We start from the raw sequence: 21,572 nt of genomic DNA on the forward strand, positions 1-21,572 counted from the left end.
TTGTGTGACAATGTAGTAGATTATTTATCATGGTGCTTGAACTATAGTTACATTATTGTAACTATAGTTACATACTATCATTACATTAGCTTGAAACAAGGAAAAATATTCCCTTGAAACAATAAAAAAGTGAGGAGCTCCCAAGAGTCTAGAATCCAGTGCAAGCTTGACTGAAGTAAAACTGTGAAGTTGGTTAGCCTCACATTTGACTCCCTCTCCAGTTACCATTGTGTCCCTCAATCTTTCCCTATTAAAAGTTCATTCCTAAAAAAGATCATTGACAAGGTCTGGTCATAATGGATGGATTTGGGGTAGCAGAAGCATAACTGTGAGCATCATCCCATATATGTTAGTGGAACTTAAATAAATTACCTAAAACCTTTGAATCTCTGTTTCATCATGAATAAATAGGAAATATAACAATAGTAACCATCTCACAAAACTATTGTTAAGAGAAATGGCAACTTATATAAAAAGTTTTTAAACTATTGAACAAACATCAGTTGCTGTTATTGGAATGAAAGATGATTACATCAGCCTGAATATTTTTGAGCCTATGAAAGTTTTCAACAAGGTTACCAGCACTTTAACATGAAACCAATGTTTAAGTACATGGATTGAAATAACAGCATTAGAATTTGAAGCAATTGTTGTCTTTACATCTAGCCCAGAGCCTCCTGAACTTCCCACCACTTTGCCATAGAAATATCTTTTCATCATCTTTGACACTCTCATTTATTCTTTCCTTTCTTCTCTATCACTTACTCTTGTCTCATTATTTTTATGTTCACTTTTTTTCGATTTTCTTCTCTCTTGCATGGAGAATATCTTGTCTGTGACACCAATCAATGTTCCTGAACATCTGGGAACATCTAATGAGATTTTGATGCCTCCCTTTCCTCAGTTCCACCATAATGATTTTGCTTTTTTGTCATTAGGTAAATGACATCCACATCTGAGAGTCTACATGTTTCATGAAGAGCCTCTGTTCATGATCTCTTTATTTACTTCTAGTATCATATAAGAGCAGAACTGTAAAAGACCTTAGAAATGAGCCCTGAGGTGTGAAGGGACAGGGCCAGGGCTTAAGTGATTTAGCAACAGAACAAGATTGAGCTCATGTTTTCGGCCTTGGGTTCAATGCCATTTAGATGTCACCACATTGAAATAATTGACTTTTGGGAGAGATGTTGTCTTTCCAAATAGATTCTTTTCACTCTGAGACTTACCTAGAACACAGCCCTCTCTCCCCAAGTGGCCATGACATCCCCTCCCCCTAATCAAAATCATTTCTTAGGAAGGTTGGGATCCAAATAAATATGTATTCCCCCTTCAAATTGATAATAGACACTGAATTAGAATAGTCCCAAGAATTCTCTACTTTCAACCTCTAACAAGATGCCTATAGATATTCAATAAATTCCATATAATTCATTAAAACCACTATCCATTTTCCTTTAAATTCCTTTTGCTCTTTTGTCAAAGCATGTACTTGTGTAGACTATTTTTGGATTCTCTGCATTGTTCAGTGAAGTATTGGTCTACCCCTCCAACAATACCACACTCTCATATTACTGTAGCTTTATGTGAATTCTTAATATCAGGGAAGGTGATTTCTCCCAGTTTATTCTTCCTTCTCAAAATTGTGTGAACTATTCTACTTCCTTTACCTTTTTGATATAAACTTTAACATAAGCTAATCTACACTGACAAAACAAAGTCCTGGAGGGAGTTGATATGAACTGAATTAAGCATATGCATCCATTTAGGATGGATTGATGTTTACTTGTGAGTCTTCCGTTAAGGAAGTGATGTGCTTGCTCCATTTACTTAGAGATTTTTAATCATTTTCATCAGATTTGTGTAGTTCATCCCACAGATCCTGAACATCTTGTTAGGCTTATATCCAAATATTCAATTCTTTGACATACAGTGTAAGGTATTTTGTTTAAATGTTTTTTCCTAGTTTTTCATTGTTAGCACTTGGAAATATGAATGTTTGTGTATTGATCTCTTATCCTGAGATCTTGCTAAAGTAATTCATTATAATTTATTTAAAATTTCTTATAGATTCTTTGAAATTTTCTATGGAGACAACTCAGTCATCTGTAAAAATGGCAGTTAGTTATATTTCTTCTTTTCTGATCTGTAATCCTCTGTTTCCTTTTCTTGTCATATTGCCCTGTCTGTGACATACAGTAGTAACTTGAAAAGGATGAGGTGAGAGGGAACTTTTTTGGTCTGGGGAACTTAGGGGAAAATATTCATTCATCCTCTATTAAGTAGGATGGTAGCTGTAAGTGTTCTGTAAATGTTCTTTATTAGATTGAGTTAGTGCCCTTTTACTCCTAGTTCTGTGAGAGTTTTTGATATGAATGAGTTGTACTTTGTCAAATGCCTTTTCTAACTTTATTTATATGACTGTGGCAGTTTTTTTTTCTTTACATTGTTAATGTGGTGGGTTACATTGATGATTTTGAAATAAGGGGCCCTGTTTTCATTCCTGGATTAAATTACACTTGGTCATAGAGAATAATGCCCTTTTTAAGCCTTCACTTAATTATTATTATTTTTTAGCTTAACCATAGCATATTTAAATAAAGTATCCATATAATCATTGTTAAACCTGTGTTTGCACAGTAAGTTTCATAAACCAATGGAAAATTAAGGTAATAAGGAAAAAATCTACAAATTCAGATAGCAAAGTTCTCAAATTCTAAGTATTAAAAACTAACATATATGATTTGATCAGCTGTCAAAACTGTGAATTTTCACAAAATATCAAGTAGAAACTTCTTACAAATATCTGCATTTCTATAGTAATGATCTATGTTACTAAATATTTAGTATTTAGATTTCCTGAAATCAGGAAAATATGAAGATACAAATATTTTTACAATTAACAGGTGGAATTCTTAATCACTTAAAATGGGTATCTTAGTTAGCTTATCCATAGGCATATTAAAAATATATCTAAGTAATCTTTGTAAATTCTGTTTGTGCAATGTGTTTCATAAACCAATTGAAAATTAAGGCAAGGAAGGGAAAAGAATCTATAGGTACAGATATCAGAGTTTATTAAATTCTAAATATTAAGCATTATCTGAAATACCATTTGATTAACTATCAAAACTATGTGTGTTCTCAAAATATCAAGTAAAAAGTTGTTATAAATATCAACTTTGCTATAGTAGTGAGCTAAGTTACTAAATATTTTCCAATTTTTGATTTCAGGAATTTATTTAATCTAAGATTACTATAGCTGCCTATAAACCACATTTTTTGCTTTATTTATACATATATATACACACACACACTTACACAAAGAAAAGAAAGAAAAACATCAATAATATTCAAAGCGCACTTCAACAAGCAGCTACAGAACTGTTCCCAGAGTTTGTGATAGGCTACTGTCACGGTCAGGTTCAAGTGTCAACTTGGCCAAGTACCTGCTTGTCTGATTGGGCAAGTGCTGACCTGTCTGTTACAATGAGGACATTTGATAGAATTAGATCATGATCACGTCAGCTGCATCCACAGCTGATTCCATTTGTAATCAGCCAAAGGGGAGTGTCTTCTGCAATGAGTGATGCTTAATCGGATCACTGGAAGCCTTATAAGGAGGATTCAGAAGAGACAGGCTCTTCCTGCTTCAGCTGGTGAGCTTCTCATGTGGAGTTTGTCCAGACCCTCCATCAGAATCATCAGCTTCACAGCCTGCCCTGCGGATTTTGGACTTTGCATTGCCGCAGTCACGTGAGACACCTTTAAAAATTTTATATTTGCAAGTATTCCCTGTTGATTCTATTTCTCTAGAGAACCCTAACACAGCTACCATGCCCTCATCTCAGATTTTTCTTTCTACCTGCCCCAAAATACTGGAGGCATTATCAGAGTCATAATAACAGAATGATACAGTATCTGTCCTTTTGTGTCTGACTTATTTCATTCAGCATTATGTCCTCAAGGTTCATCCACATTGTCATATGTTTCAGGATATCATTTTGTCTAAATGCTGCATAATATTCCATCATATCTACATATCACATTTTGTTTATCCACTCATCTATTGATGGACACCTGGATTGTTTCCATCTCTTGGCAATTTGTGAATAGTGCCACTGTGAACATCGGTGTGCAAATGTCTGTTCATGTCACTGTCCTCAACTTTTCTGTGTATATACCAGGTATTGGTATTGCTGGGTCATAGAGAAACTCAATATTTAGTTTTCTAAGGATTCACCAAACTGACTTCCACAATGGCTGAACCATTTTACATTCACACCAACAGTGAGTAAGTGTCAAATTTCTCTACATCCTCTCCAGCATTTATAGTTTCCTCTTTGCTCAATTGCAGCCATTCTTATAGGTGTGAGGCGATATCTCACTGTCATCTTTATTTGCATTTCCCTTATAGCCAATGAAGATGAGCAGCTCTTCATGTGCTTTTTTAGCCATCTGTATTTGCTCTTCAGAAAAGTGCCTATTCGTTTCCTCTGCCCATTTTATAATTGCGTTGTTTATCCCTTTGTTGCTGGGCTGTATAGTTTTTTTTATGTACATAGGATATCAAGCCTTTATCTGATATGTGGTTTCCAGATATTTTCTCTCATTGAGTTGGTTGCCTGTTCACCTTTTTAGCAAAGTACTTTGAGGCACAGAAGCTCTTGATCTTAAGGAGTTCCCATTTGTCTATTTTTTCTTTCACGGCTTGTGCTTTAAGTGTAAAGTTTGAGAAGCTACCTCTTATTACTAGATCTTGAAGATGTTTCCCTATATTTTTTCAATAAGTTTCTTAGTACTGACTCTTATATTTAGGTCTTTGATTCATTTCAAATTAATTTTTGCATAGGGTGTACGGTAGAGGTCCTCTTTCATTCTTTTTACTCTTGAAAGCCACTTCTCCCATGCCCATTTATTGAAAAGATTATTTTGTCACAATTCAGTGGGTTTGGGGGTCTTATTGAAGATCAAATGTTCATAAATTGGAGGTCAAACTCTTCACTCTCAATTCTATTCCACTGGTCAGTCCTTCTGTCTGTGCCAGTACCATGCTGTTTTACCACTGTGGCTTTACAGTAAGCTTTAAAGTCAGGAAGTGATAGACCTCCCAGTTTGCTCTTCTTGTTTTTAGGATAGCTTTAGCTGTTTGAGGTCTCTTTCCCTTCCATATAAATTTGATAACCAGTTTTCCCAAGTCTTCAAAGTAGGTTTTTGGGATTTTGGTTGGTATTGCATTGAATTTGTAGATCAATTTGGGTAGAATTGAGATCTTGACAATATTCAACTTTCCTGTCCATGACATTTAGGTCATTTTTTATTTCTGTTAGCAATATTTTGTAATTTTTCTGTGTATAAGTCCTTAACATCCCTGGTTAGGCTTATTCCTACATACCCAATTCTCTGGTCCCTATTCTGCACGGATTTTTTTCCTTAGTTGTCAAATCAGGTCATTGCTTGTAAATAGAAAGATTACTTATTTTTGTACATTAATCTTGTATCCTGCCACTTTGCTGAATTTGTTTACTAGCTCAAGTAGTTTTGCTGTAGATTTCTCAGGGTTTTCTAGGTATAGGATCATGTCATCTGCAAACAATGAATGTTTTACTTCTTCCTTTCCTATTTGGATGCTTTTTATTTCTTTTTCCCATCTAGTTGCTCCAGCTAGGACTTCTGATATAATGTTGAGTAATAGTGGTGACAGTGGGCATCCTCATCTCATCCTTGATCTCAAGGGGAATGCTTTCAATTTCTCACCGTTAAGTTTGATGCTGGCTATGGGTTTTACATATGTAGCCTTTATGATATTGAGAAAGTTTTCTTTGATGCCAAACTTTTCAAGTGTTCATCAGGAAAGGATGCTGGATTTTGTCAAATGCTTTTTCAGCATCCATCAACATGATCATGTGATTTTTCCCTCTCAATTTGTTAATGTGCTGTATTACATTGATTGATTTTCTTATATTGAATCACCATTGCATATTTGGTATGAACCCCACTTGACCATGACGTATAATTCCTTTATGTGGAGGTGGATACAATTTGCTAGTATTTTGTTGAGAATTTTTGCATATATGTTCATTAGGGAGATTAGTCTGTAGTTTTCTTTTCTTATCTGATTTTGGTATTAGAGTGATATTAGCTTCATAAAATACACTAAGTAGCATTCCTTTTTCTTTAGTTTTTTGGAAGAGTTTGAGCAGGATTGGTGTTAGTTCTTTTCAAAATGTTTGATAAAATTCCCCTGTGAAGCCATCAGGTCCAGGGCTTTTCTGTGTGGGGGAAGATTTTTAGTGAGTACTTGTATCTCTTTACTTGTAATTGATTTGTTGAGATCTTCTATTTCTTCTCAAATCAGTATAGGTAATGCATGTGTTTCTAGAAATTTGTTCATTTCATCCAAGTTATCTAGTTTGTTGGCATATAGTAGTTCATAATATTCTCTTTTGATTTTTAAAATTTCTTCATGATCTTTGGTAGCAACCCCCCTTTCATTTCTGATTTTGGTTATTTGTGTCATCTCTCCTTTCTTCTTTGCTAGTCTAGCTAGAGGACCATCAATTTTATTAATTTTCTCAAAGAACCAATTTTTAGTTTTGTGATTCTTTCTATTGTTTTACTGTTCTCCAGTTTCTTTATTCCTGCTTTAGTCTTTATTATTTCTCTTCTTTTATTTTCTTTGGGGTTTGTTTGCTGTTCATTCTCTAAGTTCTCCAGGTGAGCAGTCAAATTCTCAAATTTTGATCATTCTTGTTTCTTAAAATAGGCATTTAGGGCAATAAATTTTCCTCTCAGCATTGCCTTTGCAACATCCCATAAGTTTTGATATATTGTATTCTCATTATCATTCATCTCCAGATATTTACATATTTCTGTAGCAATTTCTTCCTTGACCCACTGATTATTTAAGAGTGTGTTGTTTAATCTCATATAATTGTGAAAGATCTGGTTCTTTTGTGATGATTAATTTCCAACTTTATTCCATTCTGATCAAAGAAAGTGCTTTGGATAATTTCAATCTTATTAAATTGATAGTGACTCAGTGTATGTCCCAGTAAATAATCTATCTTGGAGAACATTCCATGTGTGCTAGAGAAGAATGTCTATCTTGGTGTTTTGGGGTATAATGACTTATATATGTCTATTAGATCTAATTCATTTATCTTGTTTAGGTTCTCCATTTCCTTGTTCATCCTCTGTGTGATTGTTCTATCTATAGCAGAGAGTGGTGTATTGAAGTCTTCCACTATTATTGTCGATATGTCTGTAGCTCCCTTCAGTTTCTCCAATATGTGCCTCATGTACTTTGGAGCTCCTTGATTGGGAACATACACGTTTATGATTATTATTTCTTCCTGGTGAATTGTCCATTTTATTAATATGTGGTGTCCTTCTTTGTCTCTTATGACATCTTTGCATTTAAAGTCCATTTTGTCTGCTGTTAATATAGCTACTCCTGCTTTCTTTGGTTGGAACTTGCGTTGAAGGTTTTTCTCCATCCTTTCACTTCCAATCCAACTGTGCCCTTGAATCTGACATGCATTTCTTGAAAACAGCATATTGATGGATTATATTTTTGATCCATTCTGTCTGTCTGTATCTTTTAATTGGTGAGTTTCATCTATTAACATTCAAAGTAATTACTGTAAAAGCAGTTCTTGACTCTATCATCTTGTCCTTTATTTTTTATTTTTTTGGGGGTGCATGGTTGAGGAATTGAACTCAGGTCTCCCATATGGGGTGGCAAGCATTCTTACCACTGAACCACATGTGCACCCTTTTAGTTTTTATTTGTCAAATCTGTATATTATTTTCCTTTAAATTATCTTTACTCATATTCCTCAATTCTGTGCCCTCCTCCGGACCTCCCTCTCCATTCTTTGTTTATCAGCTGACAGGGCTCCTTTTAGTATTTCTTGTAGGGTTGGTCTCTTGTTGACCAGTTCTCTCTGTCTTTCTTTGCTTTTGAAAATTTTAATCTCTCCCTCAGTTTGGAAGGATAACTTGGCTGGATAATGAATTCTTGGTTGAAAACCTTTCTCATTCAGGATCTTTAAAATATACCACTGCCTTCTTGTTTCAATGATACCTGCTGAGTAGTCTGAAGTCAGTCTTACGTGTTTTCCCTTGTATATAGTAGATTGCTTTTCTTGTGCTGCTTTCAGGACTCTCTGTTTCTCTTCAACACCTGAGATTAGTATGTGTCTTAGAGTGGGCCTGTTCAGATTTATTCTATTTGGATTTTCTCCGATTATATCTTCAACTAACTTTGCCAACCCTTTACTCTTCTCTTCTTCTTCTGGGGCACCAATAATTCTTGTATTTGTGCACCTTTCATTGTCCATCATTTCCCTAAGATCCAGTTGCATTTTTTCCATCTTTCTTGCCATTTGCTTTGTGTACTCTAGTTCTATTATTCTATCTTCTAGCTCATTAATCTTCCTTCTGCTTCTTCGAATCAGCTATCATGTGTCTCCAGTAGTATATTTTTTCTTTGGTCTATTATATCTTTCATTTCTGTGAGAGCTGCTATTTTTCTACTTAACCTCCCAAATTCTTCTATATGCTCTTCTAGTGTCTTGCTGATATCCTTTATTTCTTTATAAATATCCTTGAGTAGTTTTTCCATATTCTGTGTCCCTCTGGAATTTTGATTTGGTTGTTTGGCTGGGTCATTTCTTCTTGGATCTTCATGTGCTTTGTGATTTCCTGTTATGTTCATGGCATTTGATTATCTTGATATAGTTATTTTGCAAGTTGGTTTCCTTCACTCTTCTTAAGTTTTGTATTTACTTAGTTTTTGCTGAATGTTTTCTTTTGCACTTTTTTGGTTATTCTCCACCAAATCAAGGTCTGGATCTCATGTAGGGGATACAGTTCAACTAAGGGGTCTGTTATAAGGTAGGCCAGGGTGCATGGGTACTCCAGTGGCAGAATGCCTGACTACCATGCAGAAGACCCAGGCTCAACTCCTGGCCTATGCACAGTAACAACAAGAACAAAATAAAATGAAAGAAAAGAAAATAAAGGAGAAAAGAAAAGAAGAAAAAAGAGACAACCATAATAAAAATATGAAACACAAAAATAAGAACCACAACAAAATGCACCTCAACTGTAGGCACCAAAATCAAAAGGAGACAGCCCAGGACATACTGGGAGTAAAGTCAAGCTGGTACCCACTAGAGGGAGAGAATATTTAAGAGAGAAATAATAATTGTAACAATAAAAATAAACGCAATGGAATGATGGAAAATAATATGTGAAATAAAAAATAGAAAATAAAGTAAAAATATAATAATATAAATTATATCATGGGGCTTGCAGTCCTGAGCATTTTCTCCCCGTCTTCTATCTTGTTTCATGGTACAGGAGTGAACTGAATGAATCCTGATCTGCCATCTTTCTGGAACCTTAACTTAATTCTTGTGGTAAGCTTAAATATAGACCTGCAAATTACACCTACATCTTATTCTTTGAAATTCCAAATTTCACCTTAGGGCAACTGACTCTGCAGGTGTTATGAAGGTAAGGATCCTGAAATGGGAAGATTATCCTGAAACTGTCAGCAAGGTTTCTGTTATCACAGGCCCCTATTAGAGGAAAGAGTAGGAGTCAGGGAGAGAAAGACTGTGTAATGACAGGTGGAGAGTTTGTTGTGATTCACTCTGAGGGTTCCAGGAGGGACCATAACGCAGGAAGCACAGGTAGCCTATAGAAGCTGGAAAAGGCAAGACAACAGATTATTTCTACAAGCCTCAACAGGAGCCAGTTTTGTTGCCACCTTAAATTCAGACCAGTGAAACTGATTTCAGATTTGTGGGATGGAGAAGAAAATAAATGCATTGTTTCAAGATAACAAGTTTTTGGTAATTTGTTACAGCAACTCTGGGAAATTTGTTACAGCAACATTTTGTTGAGGATTTCTTGCATCTGTGGTCATGAGGATATTGGTCTGTAATTTTCTTTTGTCAAACTGTGTTAGTCTGGTTTTAGTATCATGTTATGGTGATCAGATTTATGGTTGCTCATCAGGTATCAGGAGATGTATTTGCTCAAGTAGTGAAACCACACTTCTAGGGCAGTTGTAATTGGGGTCACAACATTTTAGGTTTAATATAATTCACTGTCATTCTCCAAGATCCATAATTTTCAAGAGTTCAAATAGTTCGGTTGAATGAGGACATGGTGGGAATCACCATCCCTGCATCCTGCCAGTGATTGCTGGTACCACTAGTCTCTACGACCTGCCAAGGAATGTTGTGTTTGTTCTACTATCTTCTTAGATAGAGGTAGTTGTAGTGGTTTCCACTTGGCCTTTCCTGCCATAATACCCTCACTCCTCAGGTTAGGAACCAATGTGGGGATTTTGCCATTTGTTGCCTATGTGTACTTTAATCATGCATCTCAGCACTGGACAAATATCAGCAGGATATGTTTGGGGATCCACTGTACTTACTGTGAGAGGATCTTCAAGTAAACTCCATTGGTCATCTGACCTCCAGAAGGCTCTACCCTGGCAGTAGAGCACAGTGATGATTTGGGTCTCCTGGAATTAGTGTCATCTCATTGTTAACTCCCTATAATCCCCCAAAGTCAGATTAATTCCTTTAACACAATGTACACTCACCTTCGTTATCATAGGTTCCTTTGGGAGAAAGATCAACAATGTAAATTTTGATAGTATATCAGGGTATTTCCTCAAGAATGAAGTGCATCCTCCACTCCATTCAAGGGGTTCTGGCTCTGAAATGGTCTCAAATATGGGTATCTATGAGCGATCATGATTTTCTCTTTTGGTGATCCAAGTTAGACTTCTATCCATTTGACTTAGAACTCTTCCTCTAAAACAGATCAAGCAAGAATTTAGTAGATGCTGTGTTGGTTTGAAAGAATGTATGAACCTTAGAAAAGCCATTTTAATCCTAATCCTATCTTGTAAAGGCAGCCATTTCTTCTAATTCTCATTCAGTACTGTATATTGGAAACTTTAATGAGATTATTTCCATGGAGATGTGACTCACTCAAGAGTGGGTGTTAAAATGGATTAGGTAGAGATATGTCTCCACCCATTCCAGATTGGCCTTGATTGGTTTTACTGGAATCTTTTAAAAGAAGAAGCACTTTGGAAAAAGCTAGAGAATGACAAGAGAAGAAGCCATGAGATTCTGAGAGAGAAGAATGTTGCAGAAACACAAAGTATAGAGTCCATGTGCCTTTTCAGATGAGACAGAAACCCTGAACATGTTGCCATGTGCCTTTCTACTTCAGAAAGAAACTCTGAACTTCATTGGCCTTCTTGAATCGAGGTATTTTTCCTTGGATGCCTTAGATTGGACATTTCTATAGACTTGTTTTAATTGGAATATTTCCTCAGCCTTAGAACTGTAAATTAGCAATTTATTAATTCCCCTTTTTAGAAGCCATTCAATTTCTGGCATATTGCATTCTGGCAACTAGCAAACTAGAATAGATGCCTACTTATTAATCTTCTAGGGACTTCATGAAAAACTAGGCAATGTGAAACGTTCTTCAAGTCTGATTATTCTGACTAGTTTTAGCACTGTTGCAATTACGGTAACCATGGCAGACTTGTTTTGGCCATTAAGTAGTGTCATTTGCACTTGTCTTTCCATGGACTGATTATGTATAATGCATTTAAAGATCCAAGTTCAGTGGCAGCAGTTCCCTCTGTAATTTTGACCATGCAAGATTAACTACAGAGCTCTTCAAGGATGCTGGGGCTCTCCTCATGAATTTATTTCTCATGGTTGTGGGCAAAGTGTGTAATCTGGATGGTCCATTTGTGGTCAACAGGTCTTAGATAATAAATCCACTGTAACATTCCACTTCCCCAAAGACTGTAGATAACTTCTTCTACAGTATAACAAGGTGGTTCTGGAATTTCACTTCCATTAAATGTAAGCCACATTTTGTTTCATGTTGGATCCAATTACAAAAACAATCATTTCTAACACTTGGAACAGAAGCCTTGAAACCAGAACCTCTGCTTAGTGGGTACATATCAATAAATTCAGCCTGACCAACCTTTATCTTCCTTTCACCACTATTCCACATCCTTAAGATCCATTTCCAAACACATTGCCCAGATTTCTGTCTGTAAAGTATGAAATATTATGTATTGTTTGGCAGTATGGTGTACATGCTCCTGGCTCACAATCTGTACCACATTTCAGCATTTACTGGGTCTTAAATCTAGTCATAGGTCAGGAAGCAAAAAGGGATGGTGAGGATGGATCCTGCTGAGACTCAGCAGTATCTTTTAAGACAATCACTTCAATGGAAGATGTTAAAGATTCACCATTCAAAGCTGAATTAATGTCCTTAGAAAGGTATGAAAGGGTTGTTTCAACTGGCCAAGAAGACTCAACAGAATGTAGGGATTTAATGAATTTCATCATTATTTGCTCATATGTCCCTATTCCATCTTAAAGATTTCCATTACTTCTGAATCCAAGCCTGTGCTTAGACAGAAGCAACTCAGCAATATGGGGAATTTTATTTGTATTTTGATTTAGCTACTTGCAGGATGAAACTCTGTGTTTAGTTTTCATAAGCTTTTCTTTTGTGGCTTTAGGAGATAACCAGTTTTTTTTCAAAGCACACATACTTCTTCTCATGTTATATATATTCCCTTGTGTTGGGAATTTGATGCCCTGAGCTCATCCTTTACTTACACCACTTGCACAAGCACAGTTGGGAGTGAGCAGTCAATCTCAAGTGAAATTATACTCATTAATTTCACAAAATCATGCTAAGGTATCAAGTACATGGTCACCAAAAACCTGGCTTTTCATAAGTATTTGATTAAGAGTATTAAAGGTGATACCTTGATGCATGCTCTGTTTTCCACTGCAAATAGTGGTTCTTTTAAATGTATCAGGTTATAGAACTAGTTTCTGAAATTCCAGATGGAGAAAAGACAATCTTAACATTCTGCCCAACTAAAATAATTATTAACAACAAAATCTTTATCAGTCAGGGTTCCCCAGAAAACTAGAATCAATAGAAGAAAAAATATAAATATTTATATTTGTTTATTTACTTTAAGGGAATTGGCTCACACAATTGTAGGGATTGGCAAGTCTCAAAAGTGAAGGAGAGGCCCAAAAACTATAGATTCAACAAGAGTTGATGTACTATTGAGACAGAATTTCTTCTTGTCTGGGAAACTTCAGGTTTTTTTGGTTTTTTTTAGTGGGTACATATTAGTAAATTCAGCCTGACCAACCTTTATCTTCCTTTCACCGCTATTCCACATCCTTAAGATCCATTTCCAAACACATTGCCCAGATTTCTGTCTGTAAAGTATGAAATATTATGTCTTCTTTGGCAGTTGAAACTAATTAGATCAGACTCATCAATACAATTGGACTTCATATACATTACATAATATGAAAAGATTGTAGAGATTAACCATTTTGCATGGACTCTATGAGCATTGTTGGGGAAACTGAACCCCTGACAGGGGCTGAGTTTCCTGTGGACACTTGGGTAGAGGAGGCAGAGTTGATTCAATCCAGACTGCCAGTCTCCAGAGCCACACGTGCCCCTACTCTGCACAACTCATTGGGTCCCTGGGTTTTCAGATACATTGGGTACATGGGGCAGGGGAAAGACAAATCCCTAAGCTATTTACTGCTCTCCACTTTCCTGACTTCTGTACACAGCAGGAGAATTCTCCCTTCTCATTCTCCAGCTGAGGTGGGGAGGTGGGGATCTGTGGACAGACGGGGCCATAATGCCTGGTCATTCTTCTCCCCCCCTAGGAAAGACCACATATGGCATGACTCTATTCATATGAAATGTACAGAAGAGACAAACTAATAGAATAGAAAGCAGATTAGTGGATGTTACTAACAATTCAAAGAATTAAACAAGAAGCCAGGAGAGAAAGCTAGTAGATATCACCATGTGCCTTCCCAGCTGAGAGGGAAATGCCAAATGTCAGCTGCCCTTTCTTTGGAGTTAAAGTATCTTTATCTGAATGCCCTATTTGGACATTTCTATGGCCTTAGAACTGTAAACATGCAACTTACTAAATTCCCTTTTTAAGAGGTAAATTGGGGTGGGCCACGGTGGCTCAGCAGGCAGAGTTCTTGTCTGCCATGCCAGAGACCCGGGTTCGATTCTCAGTGTCTGCCCATGCAAAAAAAAAAAGGTTAAAAGGTAAATTGCATTCTGGCAGCCATAACAAACTATAACACCCACCTAGGGCATTGTGGAGCTAGTACACACTCCTTTGTGGGTTCCTGGCCTTACTATATATAGGGGAACTCCAAAACAACTAACAAAAAAGGGGAATTTCAAAGGGAAATTTGGTACATTACAAATTTGCAGTTCTCAGGAAGTGAAGGTGTCAAAATTAAGGTACCAACAAGAAGTTACCTTCACCCAAGAAAGGCCAATGGGACAGCAACACTTCTTTCAGCTGGGTAGTCATGTGCTGACACCTTCTAGTCCCTTGCTCCTGGGCTCCATTGCTTTTAGCCTCTGTCCTTGTGGGGTTTCCACACTCTGCTTCTCCAGAGATGGCTTTCATCTCTTGGCTTCCCTTGGCTCTCTGCAGGTTCTGACTTGCTTAACATCTCATGGCAACATCTTCTGGGCTCCAAGCATCTCTAAAGATCTGTGTCAGCTCTGCAGTGAAGTTTCCATTGGCTCTGAGGCTTCTGTTATTTCTCACTCTCTCTAAAAACTTTCCTTTTTTAAAGGATTGCAGTAAAATAATCAAACCACCTGGAAAATGGGTGTAGTCACATCTCCTTCTAATCATAGGCCACACCCACAACTGGGCGTATCATATCTCATGGAGGTAAACTAATCAAAAGTTTCCAAACTACAGTATTGAATCAGGAGCAACTCCCACTAAATTGAATCAGGGTTAAAGCATGGCTTCTCTGGATCACCAAAAATACATGTTTTTCCCATATACAAAATAAGTTCACTCCATCACAATATCACAAAAGCCTTAAACCATTTGAGTAACAAAACAAATACAATACAAAGTTAAACTGTTAAAATCTCATCAAAACATATTACAGACATTGTTCAGAGCAAGTTATCTGTTGCCAATATACAAAGGAGGGACAGTCGTAGGATACATGTTCCCATTTCCATAGGGAGAAATTGGAAGGTAAAGATGGGTCACCAGACCCAAACAGCTCCTAAAACTTACAGGGCACACTCCATTAGATTTCAAAGTCTAAGTGTCATTCATCCTCAGGGCTTTAGAAAGCATCAGCCCCAATCTTTCCAAGGGCCCATGCAGTAGTCTTGCTCTCTCCAAATGCTGTCATGGAGTTTGCAACCCCGGGGGACATTGAAGAGACCACCACTTTCTCAGCTCCACCCTCTCCAAGTACTGGGGCTGCATCCAGGCTCTGCCAACTCTGAGGCATACTCTCAACCCTCCCAGAACAATGGGGTGGCAGCTGGGCTCCCAGCAATCCTGGTTTATGTACTCCAACCTGTCTGAGGCCTGAGGTAGCACAACTCTTCCTAATAATGAACCTGAAGGCCCACCCTCTGCTTCTGGGAACAAACTCACCTTCTCCATGTTTATTAGCTGGTCTGCTCCTGGGCAGAGGTTTCCTAGCTCCAAACCCTTAGCCTCCATGGTTCTGCCTCTGAAGACATTTTTTCTTCACTTTGTCCCTTTTCTGCCTGTTTTAGTCCAGACTGCCAGTGGTTCCATTTATACAGATTCCACAACACGTTGTTGGTTTTCTATGCAATATTCTGGGATCATGCCCATCAGACAGAAGGACTTTCCACAGATTCTTCTTGGATAATCCCATCTCAAATTCTTACTTGTCCTGTAATGGCTGACTGCTTTCATGTTTGGTCAAATCTTCATGTGGGACACTACTCTTTAGGGTCTCCCTTTCCAGGGCTGGCTTTCATCTCTTGGCTTCCCCTGGCTCTCTCCAGGTTCTGGCTTAACATCTCATGGCAATGTCTGTTGGGCTCCAAGCATCTCCAAACATCCATGTCTCTGTTCTCCATGTGTGCCCACCTGTGTCAGCTCGGCTGTGAAATTTCTGCCAGTTCTGAGGCTTCTGTTGTTTCTTGCACTCTCTAAAATCTTTCTTATTTTTTTTTAAAAGGATTGCAGTAAACTATTCAAGACCTACCTGGAGTGGGTGGATTCTCATCTCCTTCTAATCATAGGCATGTGTCACAACTCACAAAGGGAATCTAATCAACTTATAGTATTGAGTCAAGATTAAAAGAAACAGCTGTTCCCATAAAATTGAATCAGGATTAAAGCATGGCTTTTCTAGGGGACATAATATTTTCAAACTAGCACATCAGCACAAGAGAGAGTCCTAGAAAGACATGGAAGTCCCTGAACACTGCATTTTCCATGGGCAGGTCATCCTGATAGGAGGACTGAACCTCAAGAAGATTTCTGTTTCTTATCACTAGCTGGGTACAAAACCAAGAAACAGACATTTCAGTGAACAAAGTTCCAGAGTTAACATCACAAAATATTAAAATACATAGTGTGCAATGAGAGAATACAAGATAAACACAGAAATCTGAAAAGATGGTCTATCCAAAGGAAGAGGATAAAAATTGAGAAGCAAAAAAAGACCAGAATGTGGACATACTGATCAGGGTCTTTAAAAAATGATTTAAAAAAATCCTCAAGTAGATGTATGAAAATACAGAGAAAGAACTGAAGAACATTAGGAAAACAATTAATGAACAATATAGGAATCTCAATAAAGAGATGGAATTTTTAAAAGAGGAAAAGCAGACCTACTGAAGTTAAAGACCACCACCACTGAAATAGAAAATGCCCAGGAGGGTTTCAGGAACAGATTGAAGCTGGCAGAAGAAAGAATCAGTGATCTTGAAAACAAAACACTTGAAATGAGTCAGGTTGAGGAGCAGAAAGAAAAAATAAGTAAAAAAAGCAAAATAGCCTAAGTCACTTCTGGGACACCATCAAGCATACCAAGATACACATTATAATAGTCCCAGAAGGAGAAGTCAGAGAGAAAGAGAAGAAGGAACATTAAAGTAAATAATGAGAAACTTCCAGACTTAGCAAAAGATATGATTATGCACATCCCAGAAGTCCACACAACAATGAAGAGGATAAATATGGAGAAAAATATGCCCCATCATATATTGATCACACTGTTGAATAGAAGGTCAATGAGAGATTTCAGAAGGCTGCAAGAGAAAATAAATATTTCATGTACAATGGAATCCCAATCAGATTGCGTGCCAATTTCTCATCAGAAACCATGGTGGCAAGAAGGCAGTGGGTTTAAATAGCACTGAAAGAGAACACCTGTCAGCCAAGAATTTTATATCTGGTAAGACTTACTTTCAAAAATGAGGGGGGCACTCTTGAGATGAGCTGCCCTGTGTCAGTCCCTGGCTGGCTGCTCAGATGAAGTGGAAGCCATCTTTCCTGAGAACAGGCATTGGGGATATAGTCAAGTACTGATCATGGCTTTTGATTCGTGAATTAGCTTGCCTCTGAACTGCTGATTTTGCAGATGGATCTTGTGGATTATTGTAAATTTAACTGGGTGTTGACTCCAGTTTCAGCTGCTATTCCAGATGTGATATCAGTGCTTGAGCAAATCAACACATCCCCTGGTACCTGTATGCAGGTATTTATCTGGCAAATGTTTTTGTTTTTTTTTTAAATCAATAGCTCTTAATAAGGACAACCAGAAATGGTTTTCTTTCAGCTGGCAAGGCCAAGAGTATACCTTCACTGTCTTATTCAAGAGGCATATCAACTCTTCAGCCCTATGTTTAATCTTTTCCACAAGGAGCTTAACTTTCTCTCCCACAAAAGATGACACTGCTCCACTATATTGATGACATTGTGTTGACTGGACCTAGTGTGCAAGAAGTAGAAGCTACTCAAGACTTATTGGTAAGATGCTTGTGTTTCAGAGGATGGGAGATAAATCCAACAAAAATTCTGGGGTTTTCCACCTCAGTGAAGTTTCTAGGTATCCAGTGGCATAGGGCATGTCGAGATATCCCTTCTAAGATGAAGAGTAAGCTATTGTCTCTTGCTTCTCCTACAGACAAAAAAAGAGGCACAATGCCTAGTTAGCCTCTTGGGATTTTGGAGAAAACATATTCCTCATTTTGGTGTACTACTCTGGCCCATTTACTGAGAGACAAGAAAATCTGTTTGTTTTGAGCGGAGATCAGAACAAGAGGAGACCCTGCAACAGGTCCAGGCTCTGCTGTACAAGCTGCTCTGCCACTTAGGCCATATAATCCTGCAGACCGAAAGGTCCTGGAAGTGTCAATGGCAGAAAAAGATGTCTGGAGACTTTGGCAGGCCCCTGTAGGAGAATCACAATGCAGTCCCTTAGGGTTTGGGAGTAAGGCTTTGCCATCCTTTATAGAGATCTACTCTCCTTTTGAGAAAACCTTTTAGCCTGCACCTGGGCCTTAATAGAGACCAAATACTTAACCATGGGCCACCAAATTACCATGAGACCTGAGTTGCCTATCATGAGCTGGGGGTTGTCTGACCCACTAAGCCATAAAGTTGGGTATGCACAGCAGCATTCCATCATAAAATGGAAATTGTAGATAAGAAATAGTGCTCAAGCAAGTCCTGAAGACACAAGTAAGTTACATGAGGAAGTGACCCAAATTCCCGTGGCCCCCACTCCTGCCACATTACCTTCTCTTTCCCATCCCAGTGCGATGGACTCTTGATGAGCTCCTTACAGTCAATTGACTGAGGAAGAGAAAACTTGGACTTTGTTTATGGGTGGTTCTGCATTATATGTATGGACCACACAAAAGTGGACAGCTGCAGCACTTCAGCCCATTTTTCATCCTTGAAGGAAAACAGTGAGGGGAAATCCTCCTAGTAGCTGGAACTTTGAGCAGCTGGTGACAAAGAGGCCTGGGGAAGATGTATGTGGATGGACCTTTCTGAGTGGGCAAAAACCATGAAGGTATTTATCGCATGTGTATGCTCACCAGAAGATGACTTCAACAGAGGAAGGTTTTAATAATCAAGTGGATAAGATGACCTGTTCTGTGGATACCAGTCAGCTTCTTTCCCCAGAAACTCCTGTCATCATCCAATGGGCTCATGAACAAAGTGGTCAAGGTGGTAGGGATGGAAATGATGCATGGGCTCAGCAACATGGACTTCCACTCACCAAGGCTGACCTGGCTACAGCCACTGCTAGTGTTCATTCTGGCCAGCAGCAGAGACCCACACTCAGTCCCCAGTATGGCACCATTCCCTGAGGTGATCAGCCTGCTACATGGTGGACCACTTCCATCGTGGAAGGGGCAGTATTTTGTTCTACTGAAATAAACACATACACTGGATTCGGGTTTGTCTTCCCTACATGCAATGCTTCTGCCAAAACTATCATCTGTGGACTTACAGAATGTCTTATCCACCATCATGGTATTTGTGCTAGTTTGAAAGGCTTTATGCACCCTAGAAAAGCCATACCTTAATCCTGATCCGATCTTGTGGGAGCAACCATTTCTTTTAATCCCTATTGAGTACTGTAGTTTTGAAACTAGATTAGGTTATCTTCATGGAGATGTGATTCATCCAATTGTGGGTATTAACTTTTCATTAGATGGAAATGTGATTCCATCCATTCCATGTGGGTCTTGATTAGCTTACTGGAATCCTTTAAAGGAGGAAACATTTTGGAGAGTCCCTTTTTAGAGCAATGAGAACACAGTCTAACAGCCAGTGACTTTTGGAGATGAAGAAGGAGAATGGGGGATCTTCATGAAGCAAGAGGCCTGGAGAGGAATCTAGCAGATGTCGTCATGTTTGCCATGTGTCTTTCCAGTTGAGAGAGAAACTGTGTACTTTTTCAGACTTTTTTGAGTGAAGGTAACCTCTTATTGGCCCCTCAATAGGTCACTTTTTATAGATTTGCTTTAATTTGGACATTCTCATGGCCTTAGAACTGTAAATTTGCAACTTATTAAACTCCCCCTTTTAAAAAGCCATTCTGTTTCTGGTATATTGCATTCCAGAAGCTAGCAAACTAGAACAATATTCCATGAAGCATTGTTTAAGATCAAGGAACTCACTTCACAGCAAATGAAGTATGAGAATGGGCACATGATCATGGAATTCTCTAGTCTTTTCATGTTTGCTAAAGCTGCTGGAAGGCAATATAACAGAAATAGATTTGCTTTTACAATGGAGATTTATTAAATTACTACTTACAATTTTAAAGCCATGAAATTGTGGAAATTAAGCCATCAACAAAAGATTTCCTTCACTCAAAAAGGCCAATCTAGTCTGGGGCTTCTCTGTCACATGGGAAGGCACATAGTGATGTCTGCTGATCCTCTCTCCAAACTTCTGGTGTCAAATGGGTCTTTCAGATTCTGGCATCTCCTGGGGCATTTCCTAATACACCTCCAAAGGTCTGTGTCTTAGCTCCTCTGTCTGCATCAGCTCTCTTAAAGGAGTTCAGCATGCTGTTAAGACCCTTATTGAATGGACAAGGTCATATCCCCAAGGATATAACCTAACAAAGAGGTCTGCCCCCCAGACTGGATTAAAAGAGCATGGCTTTTCTAGGGTACAAAATGGCTTCAAACCAGACTATACCACCCTTTGGACCTACAAAATACATGTTTTCTTTCATATACAAAACACATTCATTTCATCATAATATCACAAAAGCCTAAAACATTTCAGTAACAATACAAATACAATACAATGTAAAAAACAGTACAAAATCTCATAAAAATCAGTTACAGGTGTGATTTGTCATAAGGCAATATTCTCCTCTGACTGTGGACCTGTGAAACTTAGAACAAATTATCTACTAACAATGTACAAAGGAGGGACAGTAATATGATAAACATTTTCATTGCCATTGGGAGAAATTGGAAGGAAAACAAGAGTTACAGACCCGAACAGTTCCAAAATCCAGCAGGGCAAATATCGTTAGATTTTGATGTCTGAGGATCAATTATAGAATGACTTTTCATTCTTGGGACTTTGGACAATGGCAATCCCACCCTTTTCAAGTGCTTATGCAGTGGTGCTGTTCCCTACAAACATTGGGATGAAGGTTGCAACATTGGGGAACATTGGGAGATCCCCTTGTTCTCAGCCCCATTCTTCTCAGGCATCTGGGTGGCACCTAGACATTCTGCCATCTCTGGGGCACATGCTCAACCCTTTTAGAATAATTAGGTGGTAGCTAGGCTCTCCCAACTCCCCAGGAAATGTGCTCCATCCTCTCTCAGGGGGCAACACACTTCCTGATCAATGAAGTGGAATGCCCAATCTCTCCTATGGGGCATACTTACCCTCTCCATATGCATGGATGGATCCACTCTCCTGGTCCAAGATTTCCTGGCTCCAGGCCTTAACTTTCACGGTTCTTCCTTTGAAGTCATTTTTCCTTCAATCTGTCCCTTTTCTGTCTAGTTTTAGTCCAGATTGGCAGTGGTTCTGTTTATACAAACTTCATAAAAAAATTGTTGTCTTGGCATACTGCAGATAGGAATCAAAGCCATCAGACAATAGAACTTTCCACAAATCCTTT

The 21,572-nt window shown here is 38.1% G+C and overlaps 2 protein-coding genes across 7 annotated transcripts in view; one reads left to right on the top strand and one right to left on the bottom strand.

Moving 5' to 3' along the window:
* Window positions 1–21,572, top strand: part of LOC143664852 (olfactory receptor 2J3-like) — a 65,849-nt gene that overhangs the window by 34,982 nt on the left and 9,295 nt on the right. The gene's annotated exons all lie outside the window — the stretch shown is intronic.
* LOC143664853 (uncharacterized) overlaps window positions 1–21,572 on the bottom strand; it is a 40,627-nt gene that overhangs the window by 12,133 nt on the left and 6,922 nt on the right. For 2 of the 6 annotated variants that reach the window (XM_077138267.1, XM_077138268.1), the window contains exons 2-4: window positions 21,334–21,520; window positions 17,363–17,449; window positions 10,457–10,513 (exon numbers count right to left, since the gene is read on the bottom strand). In XM_077138267.1, the coding sequence (XP_076994382.1) occupies window positions 10,457–10,513; window positions 17,363–17,449; window positions 21,334–21,348 (159 nt within the window). In that variant the 5' untranslated portion in view covers window positions 21,349–21,520. Of the gene's footprint in view, window positions 1–10,456; window positions 10,842–17,362; window positions 21,521–21,572 lie in introns of all 6 variants that reach the window. The other 4 variants (XR_013166619.1, XR_013166620.1, XR_013166621.1 and 1 more) reach the window with 4 other exon arrangements.

Source organism: Tamandua tetradactyla, chromosome 20 (genome assembly GCF_023851605.1).
Source record: "Tamandua tetradactyla isolate mTamTet1 chromosome 20, mTamTet1.pri, whole genome shotgun sequence".
In the NCBI taxonomy this organism is placed as follows: domain Eukaryota; kingdom Metazoa; phylum Chordata; class Mammalia; order Pilosa; family Myrmecophagidae; genus Tamandua; species Tamandua tetradactyla.